General features: G+C 31.9%; 1 protein-coding gene across 1 annotated transcript; it reads right to left on the minus strand.

Moving 5' to 3' along the window:
• Positions 1 to 4,952: 4,952 nt before the first annotated feature.
• On the minus strand, positions 4,953 to 13,354 carry LOC105777172 (protein argonaute 10). The gene is made up of 22 exons (XM_012600282.2): positions 13,146 to 13,354; positions 11,367 to 12,045; positions 10,951 to 11,159; positions 10,566 to 10,715; positions 10,339 to 10,472; positions 10,131 to 10,240; positions 9,941 to 10,047; positions 9,620 to 9,758; positions 9,397 to 9,513; positions 8,772 to 8,879; positions 8,623 to 8,694; positions 7,872 to 7,994; positions 7,611 to 7,770; positions 7,298 to 7,419; positions 7,002 to 7,139; positions 6,761 to 6,903; positions 6,613 to 6,675; positions 6,247 to 6,310; positions 6,012 to 6,147; positions 5,853 to 5,926; positions 5,475 to 5,601; positions 4,953 to 5,376 (listed from the first exon to the last, which is right to left on the minus strand). The coding sequence occupies exons 2-22, from the start codon at positions 11,862 to 11,864 to the stop codon at positions 5,186 to 5,188; spliced, it is 2,985 nt and encodes a 994-aa protein (XP_012455736.1). The 5' UTR covers positions 11,865 to 12,045; positions 13,146 to 13,354; the 3' UTR covers positions 4,953 to 5,185.
• Between the last annotated feature and the right edge of the window lie 8,329 nt (positions 13,355 to 21,683).

Genomic DNA, 21,683 nt, shown 5'->3' on the forward strand with positions numbered 1-21,683 from the left:
TTACACGGTTTGGCCACACGACCATGTCTTTAAGCCACACGGTCTAGGTTCTATCACACGGCTTGGCCACATGACCGTGTAACCCTTATTTTCAGTTTTTGCCATACTTTTCTATTTTCTTTCAAATTAATACACATTCATTTCTAAACTAATTTTAGGGTTCCAAATACTCAATTTAAGTCTCGTTTTTGAAAGTATGCTATGAATGATGATTGTTTATTAATTTATGATATTTAAATTAATTTTTGAATTTTGTTACTATATTATCGATCTTGTTAACTATGGCAATACCTCGTATCCTTAATCTGACAATGGAGACGGGTTAGGGGTGTTACATTTACTGTCTCAATGGACTTCATTGAAAACCATCGCGATGTCAAAACTTACATCACAAAACCTCTCAACACTTAGTTACACCCTATTTCTCTATCTTTCTTAATCACACCTCATATACCTAACATAGGCACACATTCAAATATGCTATAATCATTTTCTTAACCAAATAATACTCATTACACGTTTCACATGCACATCACATAGTCACGTATCACAGTATACATCTCAGACATGCATACACAATTGCTTTACAGAATCATATACATCCATACATACAGTCCACTACATACCGGACTTATGAGGACACTATATCAAGATCTCACACAAATTTTTAACAGTCAAATCAAGTACTCATTCATCGATACTAGAATATTGATCACAAAGATTTGTCTTGAAAGACTTGTAGGAGTCAATATTAAGGACTCACCTAGACTCACCTACTGCAGCTACCAGCTCCAAACTCAAATATCCAGTTCGAACCAGCAACAAGAACTGCTTAAAGAATATGAATTCGCCATTACAACCCATTTACAATCAGATTGCTAATATTTCATGTATAGATAATCCTCATGCAAGGCTTCTTATTCATAACTTACAGTCTATATACTTCATAGCATCCTTACTCTTAACATGCAAAGTTACCAGACTTACCAAGAAATGGAACACCCTATGTTTATTCCAAGAATCCTTAGCTTCCAGTTTATAAAAGAGGAGCAACTAGCAAATAACATTTAATAGTTAAGAAAAAGAAAAAAATTTAAAGAATCATCTTGAAGGAAGAAGAAACTCCTCCCACAAACCCTCCTCACACGTATATATAATTCACTTTTGTTTGGTGGAGATTGACAAGTGTCACTTGAATTCATAATTTGTCCTTCTTAGTGGCCTACAAACTCTGATAAAATCATAAATCAAGATCCTGAATGAATATTACTTGATCGGCCATCCATTTGAGTTCCAACCAGATCACTGTACAAACCTAACAAGCATAGTACTAGGACAATTAGGCGTACTATCAAGATTCGACGGTAACTCATGCAATAATTTCATTTTTTTTCTTAACAAAATCTTTTTCTTTTAAAAAACCCGAATTAAAATTTTCATTTACGTACACAACAATTATTATAAGCCCACTTTTATTCGCCAAAAGAAAACAAATGGGCGGATTATACCTCGCCAAACAGAAAATTTTACTGCTGCACATCTTAATCTCAGATCCGCTAGACTTAAGATGTGACAAATACGCTCAACTTTATTAGAAAATATTACGAACTCAAATGATTGTGCTCGTGAATACTATACGGTGCCTTAGTAAATGGAGAAATAAGGAAGATGAGGGAATTGAATATAAGGTGTTGAGCATATGTATATTCAGGGGAGTATATTATGTGCCAAACAACTTTCGTGCTTAACTGTTTTGTCAAGCCTATTCTTTAAATTCTAAAGCAACCTAAGTTGTAGAACGTTACAAGTCAAAAAGTTCTATGCAACTTAGGTAGTACCTTATGTGGATGAAATTGTGCTGAGTTTTGATGTTTTTACCACTTATGCAATATTTGTATACTTATTTTGACAGAAACCTATACTTAACATTTTTTTTTATTTGTTTGCTTTGTAATCTATTGAACTAACCCGTCTAACTTTAGAAATGATGAATCAATTGTATATCACTCTAGATTTATATATTTATTTTTACATTGTCTTGTTAGTATACTTCTCTCCAATTTCATGTATCAAGCTAGCTCGAGTACATTTTATTTTCTTTGCATGTTTATTTCTTGTTTTTCAATTTATTTTGTTTTTAGTTTTTATTTTGTTTTCGTTTAGTTTTCTTGAGGACAAGTAAAGAATTAAGTGTGGGGGTATTTGAGACCTGTCGTCAAATATAGTAGTCACTTTGGGTTATTTTTGCACTTAAGGAACTTGTTTTCTATGCAATTTAGTATTTTATATTACATTTTCGTTATTTAGTACTTAGGATTAAATATTAATAAAATAAATGTTTTTTAACACATTTTGTGAGTGTTGTGACCCATTAGGTCGACACAGACCTTAGGCAGTACTAATATGTGTAATTAAGTGTGTAAGATGAAGATTCATGGCCCAATTGACGTGGAAGTAAAGGACGAGTGATGCACAAGCTTTCCGAGACATCAAAGCATGAAATGAACGATACAAGGTAGAAATCACACGTCAGTCGTGCCATAGCCCTTGCATGGCACGAAATAGGTCAATGTGATGCCCAGGGATGTCAGGTTTAATTTCATCTGCACAATCAACTTTATACAAAGACCTAGGACGTGTCAAAGACCTAATTTGGGTTGCCAACACTTCTATAAATAAGACATTAGGGGTTTGATGTAAGGAAGTCATTGTAGAAACCCTCAAAACCCTAGTAGTTTAGGGTTAGGATTAGATTAGTTTTCTTTCGGCTTATTATAAACTATTTATTTTCTCTTGGAATCAGTTTCAATCCAAGAGATTATTTTTTTATTAGAGTATTTCAATTTATCTTTTCTTTGCATTCGATATATTTCATTATTTCAATCAAAAGATTTACTACTCTGTTCTCCATTTGATATCAAATCCACAATTATTCTAATCTTGTTTCTCTTCCGATTCAATCATGTTCTTTTCATGATTTATTCAATTGAGATTGAGATTATGAATAACATGAGTGACTAAATCCCTTAGGGGAGATTAACGAGTGGATGGGGATATTATTAACATATGATTTAGGGTTTTCTCGATAGGCTTAGTCCGTATAGATTACATGTTCTTAAACCACTAGGCTTGACAACCCTAAGAAGTTATTATAGGCTAGACGAGGTCGGGAGATAAGTCAAACAGAGTAAATCGTCATTTATCCTGGTTGAGAAAGTGAAGTTGAGAGATAAATGAGTATCAATCAATCGATTAATTAGTTAAAGGCCGAGAGATAATAATTGGTTAATTGATAGCTAATCCACCCTAAAATCCTAATCCAAAGTTAATTACAAACCCTAAAGTGAGTTAATATTCTTGATTGGTTTATCGATTTTAGTCATTTGTTATTTTCTTTCTTGTTTATTCATTTAGTTATTTAATTTCTCTCAATTGTCTATTTTATGGTTTATCGTAATATATAGGAATTAATTAGTATTATTTAGACTTATTATGGTAAAAAGATTTTCATAAATTTATTCCATTCTCCCTTCGGTTCCAAGTGTTTCGTTGCACTAACTGTATTACAATTTGGCCTGTGCACTTGCGGACACTGCCATTCTAAATTCTTATATATTTTTTGTATTATATTTTACTATAAATAATAACTCATTTATAGGCGGTCAATCACGTGCCTATGCGTGAAAGTTGGCTATTGCCCTTCTAGCAATGCGTGAGCTTCACCCGTAGGGTCTCTGGTGGTCAAAACTTGCATATCAACTATGGAGAAGGTGGTGCACCTCCTTATGTTGGTGGTGAACCCCAAAAATCACATCAAACAAGTGACCCACAAAAAACCCAAATCGTTCACGTGTAAAACAATGAAGCATGAACCCACTAAATCAAGCCAAGAGGCTCTGATGCCATGTACGAAATACTAAAAGATAAATAGCAAGGCACAATGAGAAAGAAAATGAAGTTCTATATTTCATACACCATCAAATGATACATATATATATATGCATATGAGGATCTACTCTATAAGGAAAGTAAATAAAAAGAATAAAATTAAATCCCTAGTAATCAGCTATATCCCTAGTAATTAGCTAATTACATATTTACATATTCCTTAACAATTATCAATTGAACTCAAGCTTTTAATATATCATACGATACGAGTTACGGACACATAGTTTGTCATTTGCTCAGGACTAAAGTAAGTCACACTATTAAATGTTACAAGTGAATAAATCTACAAATGAATTTAAGATTTATTCCACTTGGGTCCTATTCCATGTACTATCAGTCTAGTTAATGACATGTATGCATCTATATTTTGAGAGTCATCTGCTCCGTTACCTAAGACAAAATATGTAATTGTTATCCTCCGAAGTTGTTGTGCAGCAAAGGTTTGTTTGTAAGGAAATCGTTCACTCAAGTTTGGGATATGGTACTTGATTGCATTTGCTGGTCAATAGGAGACGGGGCCAAGCTTAGATTTTGGATTGATAATTGGTTAGCTTCTCTTGGCCCTTTATGTAGATATCGAGATCCTGATTGTAGCAAACCAAGTCGAACACTAAAACAAATTGGATGGTTGAAACCACCTGTGGGTTGGATTAAATTGAATTCGGATGGAGCAGTAGTTTCTGATGGTTTTTGCACTTCTGCAGGGGGTTTGGTACGTGACTGCAACGTCTGTTGGTTGGTTGGTTGGTTTTTGTAGAAGCCTGGGATCTTGTGAAGTGGCTAAGGCTGAGGGGCTCCAATTAGCTTGGGATAGGGGCTTTATGAAAATTATTGTGGAGAATGACAATGTTGCAGTTATTTATCAGCATAATTCATCTGATATTCGAATCTCATACTTGAATCATTCTTAAATCAAATTTATTCTGCTTAGATCCAAATACATTCCATTATAAATCAGACTGTTGTTTGTAATAGCATAGTATTAACATTCAGACAAGATTAAATTGAGAATAAGATGATTAAGGATTCTAAATTAGCATTTCTTTACATAAAGATAATAACCCAGTTTTAACATTCTTGCATCTGTGGATCATTCCTCCCACGTTTCACATTTTTATCTTAAACTAAACTTTGGAAGACTTTGCAATCATTCATTTAAACTGTACAAGGAAATTTTAATAAGCTGAAAAAAGTTATTCTATTCATGGTTGCAAATCTCCCACTCCACTCATCCATTCTAACAGTAGAACATCACTCTCTTCACATTCTCCTTCAAGGCTGGCAATGGCCGCACCCCCGATTCTCCCACTGCCCTTGTACCTTTCGCTTGACCATTACTGCAACTGTTCGACCCATTCTCTTGCATCTCTGGTTCCATGTAGAACCGTGCACGGAATGCAGCTAAATGTGCATAATATGCAGGAGGAACTGCCAAAAGAACCCACAACATCAGCAGTTTGAGTTGCTACCGCCAAAACAGGCTTCAGTGCGAAGATATACTAATAACATACAAAAATGTCACTTACCAACCGAGACTGAGCGCGTACACCTTGCATATGTGTAACAAAGGTTGTTTGTTAGAGACTGTATTCCGTCTGCTGTAAAATTGTTTTCATCCCAAAGAACATGGTAGTGCGCTGGCCGGCTTGTTCCCTGCCATCATTAGACAAACACTTACACATACGATATACAAGACAGCTTAAACATGTTTAAATTACAAGAGAATTATATAACCACAAATTTCTAAAGCATTTCTGGTTATTATGTATAAGTAGCTATGAGCATCAGTGATGTCGTATCAATCATCATACAGATATAAATAACGATAAGGCAACATTCGTTAAGGAAATTTCAGGAAAAAAGGTTCCCAAGATTAAAAGGAATGAAGAATGTTAATGTTCAACCTGAATACCAGCATGACTGCAAAGGTAAAAATCAAATTCCGTTGGATGACAGATTTTCGAATCAACAACAGTTCCTATGAGAACAAAATGCAATGTCATTAGAACAACTAATGATGCTCATCCATGAATCTTGAATATCCAAGAAACTTAATCTTTTACCTGGTAAAATGTTTCCACTCTTATCTGTGCTGCTTCGGTCCCTGTGACTATTAGCAAAGAGGCGAGTGTGGTGTCGTTTTTGTACAACAATGAAAGTCACCGGTGGTTGATAGTTCGGTTCTAGAGAAGCACACGCCTACAAATAAATTGTTTATCAGAACCATAATCGTCTTAAAATTCGTTTCAATTGATTTAGAAAGAGTTATCAACAAATAAAATATATTCTCACACTCACCTTCCGGATTGCATCTAGTTCATAAAGCAGAACTTGATAAAATTGCCCTTCACTGACACCATCCCTGCTCCAAAAATTCACCATTTAATACAGTACATGAAAGGTCCCCGACAGATGAAACACACCCAGATTTTAAATGCAAGACTACAACTGCATGCAAGGCTTTTGTAATACAGAAGTGGTAAGGCAAGAACCAACAGACAAAATTTCCCAGGAAAAAATGCATAAAAACCATGACAACTCTTCTTGTCCCACTAAATCGTTGGGATGAGACACCTATTGCAAGTTGAATTTTAACTAAGGTGTGGTATCTGGAAATGGAAAATAATAGTATAAACTTTTACCAACGAAATCTGCATCACAAACCTGTAAAATATAATCCTCAGTGGCTTCTGCCCCGTTGCCTTCCTAAAGGATACCAGAAGATCCCTACACAAGAAATCATAATTAGAAATGAAAATACATACAACTTGAGGCTTAAATGCACTTGTTTAGAGGAATTGACAACAATTACCTGATCATGCCACCACTAACTGTGCCACGTACAGGGTCCTGCCATGTTTTGTATAAGTCCTGTATAAGTTCCTGTCTATGAGCTTGAGCACATACTAGTCCAGCATATTTTGTCACTTCAGGCCAGTCTTGTGAAGCTACTACCTACAGAACCAGTATACTTGAGAAAGCCGAATCTAATTTTCAGAAAGGTTGATGAAAAACCAAGCTCAAAGAACATAAACTAAGAGAGGGAATTATACAGCTGCTATTGAGGGGCTGGAGTCTTCTCCATTTTCGGGGTGCGTCACATCTGCACCAAATATTATCGTTGGTATATCACTAACTAGTGGTATTCTGCAGCTGATAGCATCCAAAAGAACAGTGTTTCTGCCACCCGTCTGCATCAATGATGAGGGATAGTCATTGATTAAGGACTTAAAAATATATATAGTTAACAAGAATAGAGAAGCATATAGTAACCATAATGGTCTAAAGTTTGAAATCAAGTCATTCAGGAATATAGATTTATATGTATAACTGGGAGCAGTAATTTAACCTTAACATTGATCTTCAGGGCAACATTAGCCAAGTACTGTTTACTGATCTTGAAGACATGTTTTGTGAGACAGCATTGTGATATCAAGCCTAGATCAGTTTCACAAATTCGCTTCAGATCACCTGAAAGGTAGAATGATGTCAGAATTCAGTACCCCAATACCATGTTGAGATAATTCTTCCAGTTTCCGATCCTTCATTTTGGAAGCAAAGGAGGGTAGGATTTTCAGGAATCATCTTAAGCACATATATGAACAAAGGAACAAAGCATAAATCTAAGAATTAGAATGGCAAACCATCATAACATGACATACCATAAAGTGATCCATTGTTGTCAGGTAATATAGCTAATAGAAGCTCTAATTCTTTTCCCTTGGTTTTATTCATGGTTGCATTATAAACATGCTTCAAGGCTTTTTCCACTAGCTCAGGCCTGGCACTATAGATTGGAATAACAGGCTCTGGATTGAACTCCTATATAACAGCAATGGCTTATAAAATTATACTTGAAATTATGGGGGAAAAACAACATTTTGATCTTAAATGCCCAAAGATTATAAGAGAAAGAAAATTACCATGCCAGAAACTTGGCACATTTGAGCAAGTTCATTGCAAAACCCACGAGCAACACTCTCTTGCACACTTCGTGAGAAGTTAATACATGCCCATCGGCTAACAGTCATCCCATTGATCATTTTCTATACATCATTAAAACAAGAGGCCAAAATATCAGCAACACAGGCTACAAAAGGAATAGGTATGACCAAAAGAATCTATAAACTTAGGCTTTGCTTGATAAAATGGAAAGAGAAGTCGAAAATTGGAGGGGTAGAATAATGGAAAGATGGAAAATTTTTCTTTTTTCCATATTTGCGTACTTGGTAGGGAAGATGGAAAATTTGAAAGAAAAAGTAATTTCCACCCATCCATTCCTTGGTAGAGTTGAAAAAAAGGAATGAAAGAAAATAAAACATTTGAAAAATGTATAATAGACCCTCTAATTTTATCTCGCCCTCCCTTTCCACCCAACCAACCAAGCACAATTTTCCACCCAAATTTTATAATTTGAAAAATGTATAATAGGCCCTTTGAAAATTTAATAACTCAATTTAAGCCTTTTTAACATAGTTTTTAGCTTTGGTCCCTCAAATTTATAATTTTATCTCATACCCCCTCCCACACAAAAAAAAAACCCCGGTTTCGCTGCTGCCTGTTACTTCAATATTTTTCTCCCCTTCTCTCTATTAAAAGGGAATGAGGAAGGCAGGAAAAAGGAGAACTTGCCAGAAAAATGAATAATATTGAAGACGTAAGTATGCATCTTACCTTGTTCATCATATTCCACTGCCCAACTTGAGGCAGACAATCCTTTTCTTTTCCAGTTTCATGATATTTCAGCTGCAAGAAGCCAATGAAATGGTAAAAATGAATAAGAAATTCTTTTTCCTTAGATTAGCAGTTTGAAGATATATTACCCAAGGGGCAGGAAGGATTCGCGCCTCGACTGAAGCAAGCTTTTCACTGATTTTGACCCCAAACTCCTTTGCGTAAGGATCTTGGTTGTAAGCATTATGTTGAACCGTCTGCTTGTGTTCAACATGCAGCAAAGACATTTAGTTATTACAAAACCAAAATAATACTAAATTACTTCAGACATCAAAAACCAAAATATTTGTTCTGCATTCTACCATCTTATCCATTTTAAGAGATTCCTTTCTCTAAAAGTCTGCAACTTTATGTATAAAGTTCAGTATTTGCATCAATTTCACCCTCATATTAACTTGATTTTCAAACTATAAATGGAAATTTTGACATATATAGAATATTATAGCAACTTTGTAAACTGTCCCACAAGTTATGTGCTATAGGAAATCTGCAGATCCTTTTGTTCATCAATCATCAGAAAGATGTAGGTATGATAGTAGTCACGCTTCAATTCTTGATTGCAATAGAGCAGTAGCAATGTATTTTAAAGTTTCTTTCATTCCTTCCTTGGGTTATGAATAAACAAAGGTCATAAATCCAATAATGTAAAGTTTGCCCAAATACTGAATGGGGGTACTTTTTATATAACATGCAGGACTGCAGTATCATACGTACCTGCAAAATGTCATGCTCCCGATCCCTTGGTCTTTGGCATGTGACTTTCAAGAGAGCAGTAATTTGCCTTTCATTCAATCTTTTTGTGTATCGCTGTCCCTCAACAATTTTGCAAGCCTGGCAAAGCAAAGAATTCGGACTTCCCATGAGAACTTGACAAAAACAAAAGAAAATGTTGAAAATGAAAAATTACAAAATTACAAAATTTTCTGTGACATCTCACCTCCATAGGTAAATAATTTGCCTTTCTTTGGTTTCCTACTTGAAGACAAGGTAGATGTGTATGCTGAATTGTAAAGCCATACATCTCTTGGAAGTATTCAACAATAGACTTCATGGTTGAATTATCATCAACAGGAAACCTGAAAAGAGCACCATAAATAAGTTCGAAATATAACTAATTATACATCCCCAAAAAGAAAGAATAAGGTCAGTGGAACTACTTTATTTCACTCTCATTCAAGCACCAGTATATACTTAACATCGATGATTCTTTATCAACCAAATTCAAGCACAAACCAGGAAATAGAGAGCTGAAACTTACACTAACTCTCTAGTAGGCTGAGAAGTCAATCCTGAAACACGGTATTTTCTACGTACATTCCCTCTATGGGTTACCTCGACTTTCACTCCTCTGAGTGCCTTTTTAATCTGCCAGAGATTTCAAAGTTAATTATGATTATATAAAATGACAAGAATGAAACCAGGCTGCAGCTGCAGTAAAAAGAAGAGACCTTCACACGATCAGAATCAGACAATGGCCTTGACAATAAATCCTTGCCTAGTAGCTGAGCAACAAACTCTATAACAGGTAGTGGCTCAATGAATGCAGCCGAAGCCATATCTATTACAAAGGTAAAATAGAGGTTAAAAAGGAAGATGAGAAAGTCAATCCAAGTTAACTGCCAAATAATTTTGTAAATTTTACCATAATTAACATACCAATATTCAGAGACAAGCCCATCTGAGTTGGCCTAATACTCTGGTAAAAACCACACCATGACTCCAAACCGTCACCAAGCCTTTGCGGTGCTCTAATATCAGGTGAAAAGAAGGATCTCCCAATAGGACAATACCTTCCAAGAATCAGCAGAGTGAGATCCCCAGAAGAAAAATTATCGATAGCTAGAATCATTCTATGATAAACACAAACACTTTCCAACTTGTACCTCTTTGTTGATAACTCTCGTAACACAATGTCAAGTATCTGCAGTGCTTCTTGTGGAGCATCAGCGCGCTTACCAGCTAGAAATTGGCCTAAATGATGCATGTTTGCTCGTGCAACAAACTTAACTACCACTTTATATTCTCTTTCTCTCCTGTAAAATCATATATGTCATAGGAGATCAACTCAAAAGGAGGTAATGCATACCGTATACTACTTTAGTTCTTTGAGTAAATTGATAGAATAATAATAATAAGGAAATAGATACGGAAATGGTGAAATAATTTAATCTCATATTATTTTATTTCATGAACTTTTGTGGAGAAATTAAAACACAAATTGCACAACAAAAGGAAGTAGAATATCCATGAAAGACAATATCTACTCACTTGGGGCCATTGATGCCATCGTCTTCATCTACAAGCTTGACACTAAACTCCTTCCAAGAAAATGGAAATTCACCAGCTGTGTACAGACTCTTTCGGCCATCATAAGCAGGTAATCTCATTCCTAGCACTGATCCTTTGTACAATTTCACAAGCTCTGCCATTATAGCTCTGTTCATCGTTCGGGATGTCACTTCAGGAGTTATAGTAACCTGCAATGAAGCAGAATACAGGTTTGCAAGAGGTAAACAGCAACGAGAACAAAGTTTAAATACCATACATACCAATAAAATAAAAGAACATGAACAAATTATATAATTACAAACTAAACAACTAAAGTAGTAACCATACATGAAAAAAATGAACCAATGATAATGTAAATAAAAAAAGAGGCAAAACAAGAACAAAAATGAGCTTACATCATACTGGTTTAAGTCCTTGTCAGGTAACTCAGCAAAGAAATGGTTAGCCTTTACGATACACTTGGTTCCAACTTGACCAAAACCAGGCCTAGATGCAAAATTCAAAGACTTGCTTGAAGTAGGAAATCCCATTTCCATTCCAGACAAGTTATGATCATTCTGAATAGACCCATTTGAAGTAGCAGCCAAAATATCAGCAGAACCAGGATTCACTGGCTTCTGTGCTACCGTGCAGTGCCTCGAACTCGGTCTCATACAAACATCGCCTTGATCAGATTTTCTACCACCTCTTCCTCTTCTTCTTCCTTTGTTCTTCGTTGGAGGTGAGGTGTGGTTATGGGATTGTTTTGTGTTGTGTGGTTCATGACCTGCTGGTGGACCTTTTCCATTTTGTGCAGTCTTTGGCGTTCTTTGAATCGGGTTCATAGTGTTTTGCAAGTGATTCTTTATCACAAGGTGTTGCTCTGAGTTATCTTTCATTTGCCTAATAGGCATATTGGTAAGCTTTCTCTGAACTTACTCGGCGAAACTGATGCAAGACAAGAACAAAAGGCTTGTCCAAAAGAGAAACAAAGTGTGAAGTTCTTTCAGGGATCGGCACACGCATAAAGTACTGGTTTCTCTTCTATTCTTGTACTACTTTCCCTCACCTACACGTAATAATGACACTTTCTGCCTGAAAATATAAACAAATAAGGAAAATGTATGTCAGTGGAAAAACATCTTCAGAAGGGTAAAATACAAATGTTGATCTATGTTAAACACACTTGCGTGAATGTCCCATGTAAAAATGTATCAAAATATTATTATTTTAAGGATTATATCTTAACATCATGTCTGAACATATACCAAAATATATGTCAAAATGTATTGAACATAAGTATTTTAAATAACAAATTAAGAGTAAAAACTAAAAGGACAAGGGCAAAAACTCCAGAATTCTTTGCTCCTTGCAAGCTTTACCATTCTTTTGCAACACTAGAACCCCAAATCTTTCACCTTTTTTTCGGCATTTAACTCCCTAAAACTACTGACTCCTAAATTTAGAACTCAAAAAAAATATAGACTTAGAGAAATAGAACTATAAAAACCATTTTGCAAACCTATGCGTGAATTAAAAGCACAATTGTTCTTATTATTGCTTCTGAAATATTGCTAAAAAAAAAAGACTAAGCAAAGTATAGAGAACCAAAGGCACAATGCCCCAAACCTGCAAGACTGCAACTTAAAAAATTGGTAAGCAAAGACAAAACTGAATATCAACTCTAAAATCAAACCTTCTTGAGAAACCTCTATTATGAAACCAATGACCATTTAATAATAATAATAATAATAATAATAATAATTTAATAGCACCCAAAACAAAAACAAATAGGACTACCCACAAGACAAAAATCTATTCCCCTAAGCTTGTCCCTACCAAAAACTGAAAACTTTATTAGGAAAAAAAATCAGATTAGAAATGAATGAATATAAGCCCAATCAGATAAAAACATAGGAACAGCATTGAAGAAAGTTCATTTATTTTATTTTTTTCAATGTAAACAACATAATTTGAAACCGAAAGGTACATAGAAAGAATAAAAGCCATCTAGAAAAAAACAAAAGAACAAGAGCATGGATACAAAGAGAAGGAATAAACATTGAAAATGGCAGTGAAATCACTATCCCCTGGATATTCCAGAAAATGAAAACACAAAAAATTTAATGCTTAATAGTAAAATGAACCCATTAAATGGAATCATAAATGTTACTAGTATATATTCGAAAACTCACCAACCAAGTGGAAACCAATATGCAAAGCAGTTAACTTTGAAGCAAAACAAAGAAGAGAAAGAGGAAGAGGTTAGAAAAGATGGGTTGAAGCCAAGGAAGGTGAAAGAGCGATTGAAAGAGAAAGCAGAAAAGGGAGATAAAAGATGATTTTTTTCTAGGAATGATGGAGAGACAAGGGAGAAAAATAAGAGCAAAGAAAAATTAAAAAAAAAAAGTAGCGAAGGGGGGAGTGAAGAGAGATGATGATGATGATGATGATGATGATGAATCTTTATACACGCATGCAAAGTGCTTTTGGTGTTTTCTTTATCACGTGTAAAAGCCTTTGTAAGCCGCCCCTCTCTCTCTATTTCTCTCTCTGTGGATGGCTTTTAAAAAAACATGGCTTTGGCCTTACCTTAGCATTAGCCTCTCTCTCTCTCTCTCTCGCTTTATGCTTTGTTCTTGGTTCTGAACTGATGGCGCAGCCTCGGGGACGTACCAGGACACCTTTTTTTAAGACTAATAAAGCTAAAAGTAAAAAAAAGAGAAGCCTGTCTTTCAATGTATAGACATTAGACATGGATAAATAATTAAATATATAGTCAGAGAGAGTGTATGAGTGGGACTGACTACTGAGATGAAGGTGGTTGGGTTTGGGAGATGGTGGTGACTGTTAGAGTAGATTGGAAGAAAGGAAGAAGGCTTTGGCAAATACCCCGAAAACAACTGAGGATTTAATTACAGCAATCATATATACAGGAGGAGAATAATTCGAGCCTCCAGTTGCTGCCCTATAAATGTTTGATTTTTTTGAAAGCTAAATAATAAAAAATAAGATATTTTAATATGATAAATTTGAATTATTAATTAGGTCTCAAAATTATTATTTTAGAAAATTTTTGAAAATGTAACTTTTTTATATTTTTTTAGAAGTTTTATAATTTTTTAAAATATAAATTTTGTTTTAAAATTATTTTGAATTTTTTTATTTTTTGTTGAGAGAGACCAATTTGCTTATTTTCAAAGTTGACAGGGATCAAAAGAGTATTTACACCAATTTGTTATTTTAATTATTCGAGTTATTCGAATTGTAAAATTCAACTCGACTCAAACTCGAAACTCAAATTGAGTTATTCGAGTTGACTTGAATAGTTTGAATAACTCGATTTGATTAACTCAAAATTCAAAAAATTTGATTTTTTAATCAAATCAAATTTTACTCACCAATTTGTTACAATCATATATACATAGTGTATACTGATATAAATTTCTGTAATTTAATAATTTTACATTTTAACCAATAAAAAAATATGTGGCAGCTTCGTATCTTAACACATCGCAAGTTATTATAAAAATTAAAATTATAAAATTTATTTTACATTAAGAGGAACTTGGTAGGTATTGATCTTACTTTTTAATAATTTTATATAATTTTATTTTTCAAAATATATCAAATTTTTATATTATTATTTAGAAATTAAAAATATATTAAATATAAATATAAATTTATAAAAGTATATATAATTAATAAGTGGTTGAGTGTAATGGTAAAGCACATTGCATTCTTAATGGGAGAATGTAGCTTTGAACCTTAAAGATAATATTGTTAGGAGAGATAACCACGAACTCCGAGCACGGATCGTAAAACGGACATGCATAACATCAAAATATATATATCCATTTATATAGGTTCATTCTAAACTTAATTTTATATCTTTTTAATTTTTTATAAAATATCAAGTTTATATTATTATATTTTGAAATTAAAATTTATTAAAAATTATCTCACGTCCAGAATAAACATGGACAAATGAATATCCAAATATAAATTTGAATGTCACTTTGTCCTGATTCATTCTAAATTTATTCTTTTAGAAATTTTATTTATTTTATCTTTATAAAAATTGATTATATGAATATCGAAATATATAGAATCAAATACTAACAAATCAATACATTATAAAACCTCAATGAATTAAAAATCATAACATAGTAATATATAAATAGTAACAAGTAAAAGTTATAAAATTATTAAAAACACGTCTAGATTAATGATCTCGGGCAAAATGGTATTCAGGAGTATTTGAATCTAAACTTCTCATGGTTTATGTTCATTTTGGATGTGAAATAATTTTATAGTTTTTATATATTTATTTTATTTTTATTTCAAAATAATATTATAAAAAGATGATGTTTTATAACAATTAAAATTATATAAATTTGTAAAAAATAAGTATATAATGCATATAGTTCATTTTGATGTAAAATAATTTTATTTTTATAAATTTAGATATTATTAAAAATATTTTTTATTAGAGTTTTGTCACATATCATGATTTGAGACTATTATATGTTATCTTTTATTGATTTTCAATGTCACACCGTTAGAATTTAACAACACTATACAAAGGTATCAAAAGTATCTAATAAAATCTAAGTTCAACTATCAATTAGGTCTAAAAAATAATTTAGATATCAAACATATTTAATTTAGCAAGCAAAATATATACTAAACCTTGTATAAATTCTAATGCATACTTATATTAGTGTATAGAAGTGATAAAAGACTGGATTTGGCAGCTTCAGATTAACTCTCTTTGTACTTAGATGGTTCCCTCCTATAATTATTTCGAGTTAGAATCGATTTAAGTTTAAATTTTCATAAATTTGAATTTTTTATTTTAATTTTATTAATATGATTTTAAATTAATTTATTAATAATATTATTAGTGTTACCAGGTTTAGTAATGTGTGGAACTTATAAATTAATTTACTATAATTGAACTGTTTAGTTTTTGTATGTAGTATAATTGAATTGTTGTATTATTAAATTAATATATTATATTAAAAGATATTTTATGCAAGCATTAAATTTAAAATTTGGATATTGGTTTATTATTAATGTTTTTATTTATTATAAATATATATTTAAAATTTATCTATATTCATAATTAACATTTTTTAAAATTTATTTCATTGTATAATTTGCTTAAATGAGAACTTAAATGAAAAATGGGCTCCATTGATACTTTTTCAACTTAAGTGTAAAGTGGTATTTAAACTTTGATTCTTCAAAGGTTACCCTCAAATATAAAAATACCAAAGAAAACCAGTGTGTGACACATGATGTTTTTATTTAAATAAAAATTTTAATTTTAAGATTAAATGAAATTAAATATTTTATAATGTCTCCCCTATCCATGGTAAAAAAAATTTCAAAGCAAATCAGAATATGACACGTGCCTTTTTAAAATAAAGAATATTTATTTTCATTCTGTCTCTTGTTCCAGGTCTGTAAAGTTCCATCCATGAATTTGAACCATTTCTCCCATCCTTCAGAGCAGTGACGTACATTTTCCTAAGATCTTCTCTTTTAATTTTTTTTATACTAGCCTTTACGTCCCCGCTTACGCATGAGGATTTATATATTTTTTATATTAAAATATTTTAGTTTTTAATTATGAAAATTAAACTTATGATAATAATTTAGGGTTGATTAACTTTATTAAACTGATTTTCGAGGCGATAATCATTTTAAATACATGATTTAAAGTAATAATGTAAATAAAAAACCTTTTAAATGGATTAAAGTTGGATATTAAATAAAACTCGATAAACTTACAAAATAATTATTTTAATATTTAAAAAATTACAAACAATTTATGTATAGATTAAATTATGACCTTTTCATATAAATTCATAATATTTGGAATAATATTTAGACCAAAAAAAGCATGAACATGAATATACATCTCTCTCTCCAGTTTAATTATGTCTCCTATCATTGTACTGTTTCGAATTTTTGACTTTAATTTTAAATATTTAACTCCTCTACTTGACTGACTTACTGAAAAATTAAAATCAAATTGAAAATATTTTTATTAGGATTCTGTTGATTTTCAATATGTAATATTTTAATATTTGATTTAAAAAATAAAGTTTAAGCAAGCATAACTCATATTCAAATTTAATACATATCAATTAACAACATTATTTATTAAATCAAAAATAAATAGACTACATTCTTGATATCAGAACCAAATAAAGAGATTAAATTTTAAAAGTTTGAAAAGTATAGGGATTGACATATAATTATACATTTGTTTCTCTTTTTCCCTCCCAACTCCAACCCAGAAAAAGAAAGCTGCTAACGTGTCTTCATTTGGAACCCAGACTTGTACACTATTGCTATGTTTCTTCTTTCTGTGTTAAATTTACCTAAATAATATAAAAAAATTCTAAATACTGAAATTGGTTTTCTGCTGAATTATATATGAAAATGGTTTTTTTTGTCTGAGCCTGACAGGTGTAACTACTTTTTTATATTAAAATATTTTTTTATTTTAAATAAAATAGTATTATTTTATTTTTATTAAAAATATTTAAATATATATACATGTCAAAATACAGTGAACAGGTCAAAATACGGGTTAAAAATACTCGAGACCAGTCGCGCCTGTCAGATAGGAGCCATTGGTCGCCCCTGATAGGTAGGTGCCACTGCCTCCCCGTTGCGCCCCTTTGCCCCGCACAAAAATATTTTTTTGTTATTAATTATTATTTATAAATTGTTTATGTTTAGTGCTTATTATTTTGGGTTAATATTTTGTATGAATTTATTTTTTTATAATTATTTTAAAATAATTTCTTAGTAATTTAGGATTATGTTATAAATTGTTGTGTTTGTAATTATTTTAAAATTAATTTATTAGTAATTTAGGATTATGTTATAAATTGTTGTGTTTAGTTTAGTATTTGGTGAGTTTTTAGTAATGTAAAATTATTTTGTTAAATATTTTGTTAGTAATTTATTATAAATTGATGTGTTTTGTGAGTTTTTAGTAATGTAATTTTAAAAAAAAAATTTATAGCTATTTTGTTCAACCAGTCGCACCTGTCAGATAGGCTCCACCAGTTGCGCCTACCAGATAGGCGCCACTAGAGGTGCTCATGGGCGGGCCGGGTCGGGTTCGGGCCGGGCCCATAAAAAATTTCGGCCCGGGTCCTAGGCCCGGGCCTGGCCCGGCTCGAAATATGGGCCTAAGATTTTGCCAGTGCCAGTAGGAAAAATCATAAGCCTGGCCCGGCACTGCCAGCCCATTTTATTTTAAAAATTTTAAAAAATTAAAAAAAAAATTTTAAAATTTTTTTAAAATATTTTAAAATTAAAAAAATTAAAAAAAAGTATTTTAAAAATATTTTAAAATTTAAAAAAAATTTAAAAAGTATGTAAAAAATATTTTAAAATTAAAAAAATAAATATATTTATTATATCGGGCCGGGCCGGGCCGAAAAAGTGGTGCCCGAGGCCCGGCCTGTTTTCTAAACGGGCCTCATTTTTTTGCCCAAGCCCATATTTCGGGCCTATATTTTTACCCAAACCCTCCCATATTTCGGGCGGGCCGTCGGGCCGGGCCGAGCCGCCCGGCCCATGAGCACCTCTAGGCGCCACCTACCCCATACTATTTTCGTATCTCTACACGGGTCATATACTGATCCGGGAACCAATAAAATAATATTTAAAAAAAACAAAAAAATATTTTAATAAAAAAAAGTTGTTGCGCCTGTCAGATAGGCGCGACCCAAAAAAAATATCATTTTCGTATATAATCCAGCTGACAACCTATTTCAATATTTAATTTTTTTAAAAAATTATTTAGGTAAATTAACCTTGTTTTGGATTCAAATCCCATCATAAGTATGATTTTTTTTCTAAATTTTATATAAAAGACAAAAATACTCTTATGTTGATATTTATTACTTTATTAAAATAAGGGCATTTTGGTAACTCCTTAAATGAGTTAGGACCCACTTATGGGTGACTCCAACTCTGCGAAAATTTATATATAGAAACTCAATCAGAATCTTTATATATAGTATTCACTTAATAAAATGGTATATTTGTTATTTTCTAACTGTGTTGGTAAAAATAGTAATCATTTAATAAAAGGGTATATTAGTCATTTCTTAACCAAATTGATACTTGGTTAACCCGTGACAACAACTCAGATTTAGGTTTTATTAATAGTAAGTATAGATAGTATACATACACAAATTTGGTGAGAAAAATATTTTATGTTAAAAGTTAATTTTTTAACTTTACTCAAGAATTATTATTGGTGTAAAAGTAAAGAATTTTTTAAATTCATTAAACACGAGTTCAATCCTTGCACATGTTAATTTCAATTATTTTATTTAAAAACTATATAAAAGTATGAAAAGACAAAAAGCCATCGAAATAATAATAGTAGTCATTTAATAAAATGATATATTAGTTATTTTCTAACCATGTTAGTACCCGATTAACCCGTGATACCAACTCAATCAGGGATTCTATTAATAGTATTATATGTGTTTATATTTAATTATAATTATAAGGCTTACATATGCATTTAGCCCCCGAACTTGTCATCTTCTCCTAAGTTGATACTTATGAAATTTTTTTGTCCCAAGTTGGTATCAAATTTTTATTCAGGAATTTAGTCTTCATATATTTGAAATTTAGTCTTCGTACATTTGAAATTATAGAGTAAATATTTGAAGATGGAAGTATACTCCATGTCTCTGTAGTCTTCGTACATTTAAAATTTAGTTTTTGTATGTTTATTTTAGGAATTTAAGTCCCTTTATTTATCGAATTTAAAATTTAAACCCAAATTTTAAGACTATTAAATTTTTTCTGTTAAATTCGTTTGTGTGACATTTTGAAATTAAAAAAAACTCACTTAGTAGGCATGTAACAAAAAAGGCATTTGCAATGGACTTGAATTTAACAAATGATTTTGTTAGTGTTTATAACTCTTAAAAGTTATATCAACATTTTAATCAAGTAAAGTATTTGGACTAATCAATAACATTGTAAAAGTTGAGGTACCAAATTATATAAACAAAGGTTGAAGTATAAAATTAGATCTTAAATTCGAGTGTAGCACATATACCAAAATTAGAATTTCACCATTGTTATATAATCTTAAAATTGAGGGTAACATATGGACTAAAATTGAAAATTTACCATTCTTCTAAATAATGATAAAAAGAAGAAGAAGATGATGACCCATTTTATATAGGTGAGGATAACAAGAAACCAAAATTGAAACTTTACCATTTTTTATATAATGCAAAAGGATGAAGAAGAAAAAGGAAAACCAACCCATGTGTCAACCAAGGAAGGTCCAAATATTTAGGTATATAGATTATAGATACTACTATTTACTTACGAAAAACAAAATGTAAATAGAATAATCGTACCTTAAATTCTTGGACAGAATGATGTATAGACCAAATAAAGTAAGTTATCCTAATATCTCTAAATGGTATTTTAAAAAATAATAAGACTTATGTCAAAATATGTTAAAAATTGTTAAAATAGGTATCCAATTGTTACCATTTAGTAATTTTTAAGTCTTTTTTTTATTAAATTAGGTATTTGAAATTTTATTTTGTTACCATTTTATGATGTCGTCTCGAAGGACCTGTAAACCGTTTGCACAGTGTCACCCCGAAGGACCAGTAAATAACTGTCGTTACGGTGTCTCCTTGAAGAACCAGTAGATATTTGATCACGATGTCGCCAAACTCCCTTGAATCCCATAGCAATCTGCCCATCCCTCTATTATGTCAATTTTTCCTATCTCCATCTACCCCGTCAAAGTAATTCCCTTCGGACTCTGCATTTTATAAACATACATTTCACACAAGTCATTGTACTTATTACTATAACATACAGTATGCTATTTATCAATACGTCAATGCACAACCACATTTGGCATCTAGAGAACATACTTGCAAACATCCATATATTTTCACAACTTTATACATGCATGGTATATTTATTCACCGTGATCATACACATCCATGTATTCAGATTGAACTCATAGCAGACACTTGAGTAGAACATTCCAAAAAATCAATAACAAACACCCAAGTGGAGTACAAAAACTCACATTAAATCTTTCATCCTTGTCAACTTAGCTTGTCCAAACGCCAGAGCCTTCTTCGTCATAGCAACTAAGCACAACAACCAGATATACCAGTTAAACCAAGGTATTCAAACCTTAAAACCTTGAATCCATTATTATATGAAGCTTTTCAGGAATTCTTACTTCTCTTTTTCTCTAATTTATGAGTACAGAGTGACTTAGGAGCTTACCAGTTTACTGGATTATTTACTTTCCAGACTCGAGTCTCACCTTTACCTCCCCATGCAGAGCTTTCCTTAACTTCCTGTTCTTCAGAGAAACCGAAGAAGATGATACAGACGATAAGAAAATTATAAACAAGATTGAGAAAAATTCCTTTGCAGAAAGATCCTTCCTCATACATACACATATATATCACTACTTTTCACAGTCTCCATAGTCCAAAATAACTGTCCATAGCTAATAATTGTCTCTCACAAGGAATCATCTGGTTTCAACACAATCGAACCAGAATTGAAACTCAACTAATTATCAATCAGCCACAAAGATTTCCAAGTTTTCCAGTAGAGCCTGTCGACTTTCTATTTTATTCAATTAACTCCCAACTCTTCCTTTTACTTCGGGACTTAAATGAAAA

The sequence above is a fragment of the Gossypium raimondii genome, chromosome 10 (genome assembly GCF_025698545.1).
Source record: "Gossypium raimondii isolate GPD5lz chromosome 10, ASM2569854v1, whole genome shotgun sequence".
NCBI lineage: Eukaryota > Viridiplantae > Streptophyta > Magnoliopsida > Malvales > Malvaceae > Gossypium > Gossypium raimondii.

Excerpts from the sequence above, each read along its gene's own strand:
- LOC105777172 (XM_012600282.2), bottom strand. The coding sequence starts at position 11,864 with ATGCCTATTAGGCAAATGAAAGATAACTCAGAGCAACACCTTGTGATA. Across the intron at positions 8,880-9,396 it reads GGGAGCATGACATTTTGCAG|ACGGTTCAACATAATGCTTA; the intron begins GTACGTATGATA and ends GAACACAAGCAG. Across the intron at positions 6,311-6,612 it reads CTGAGGATTATATTTTACAG|GGATGGTGTCAGTGAAGGGC; the intron begins GTTTGTGATGCA and ends TTTTTGGAGCAG.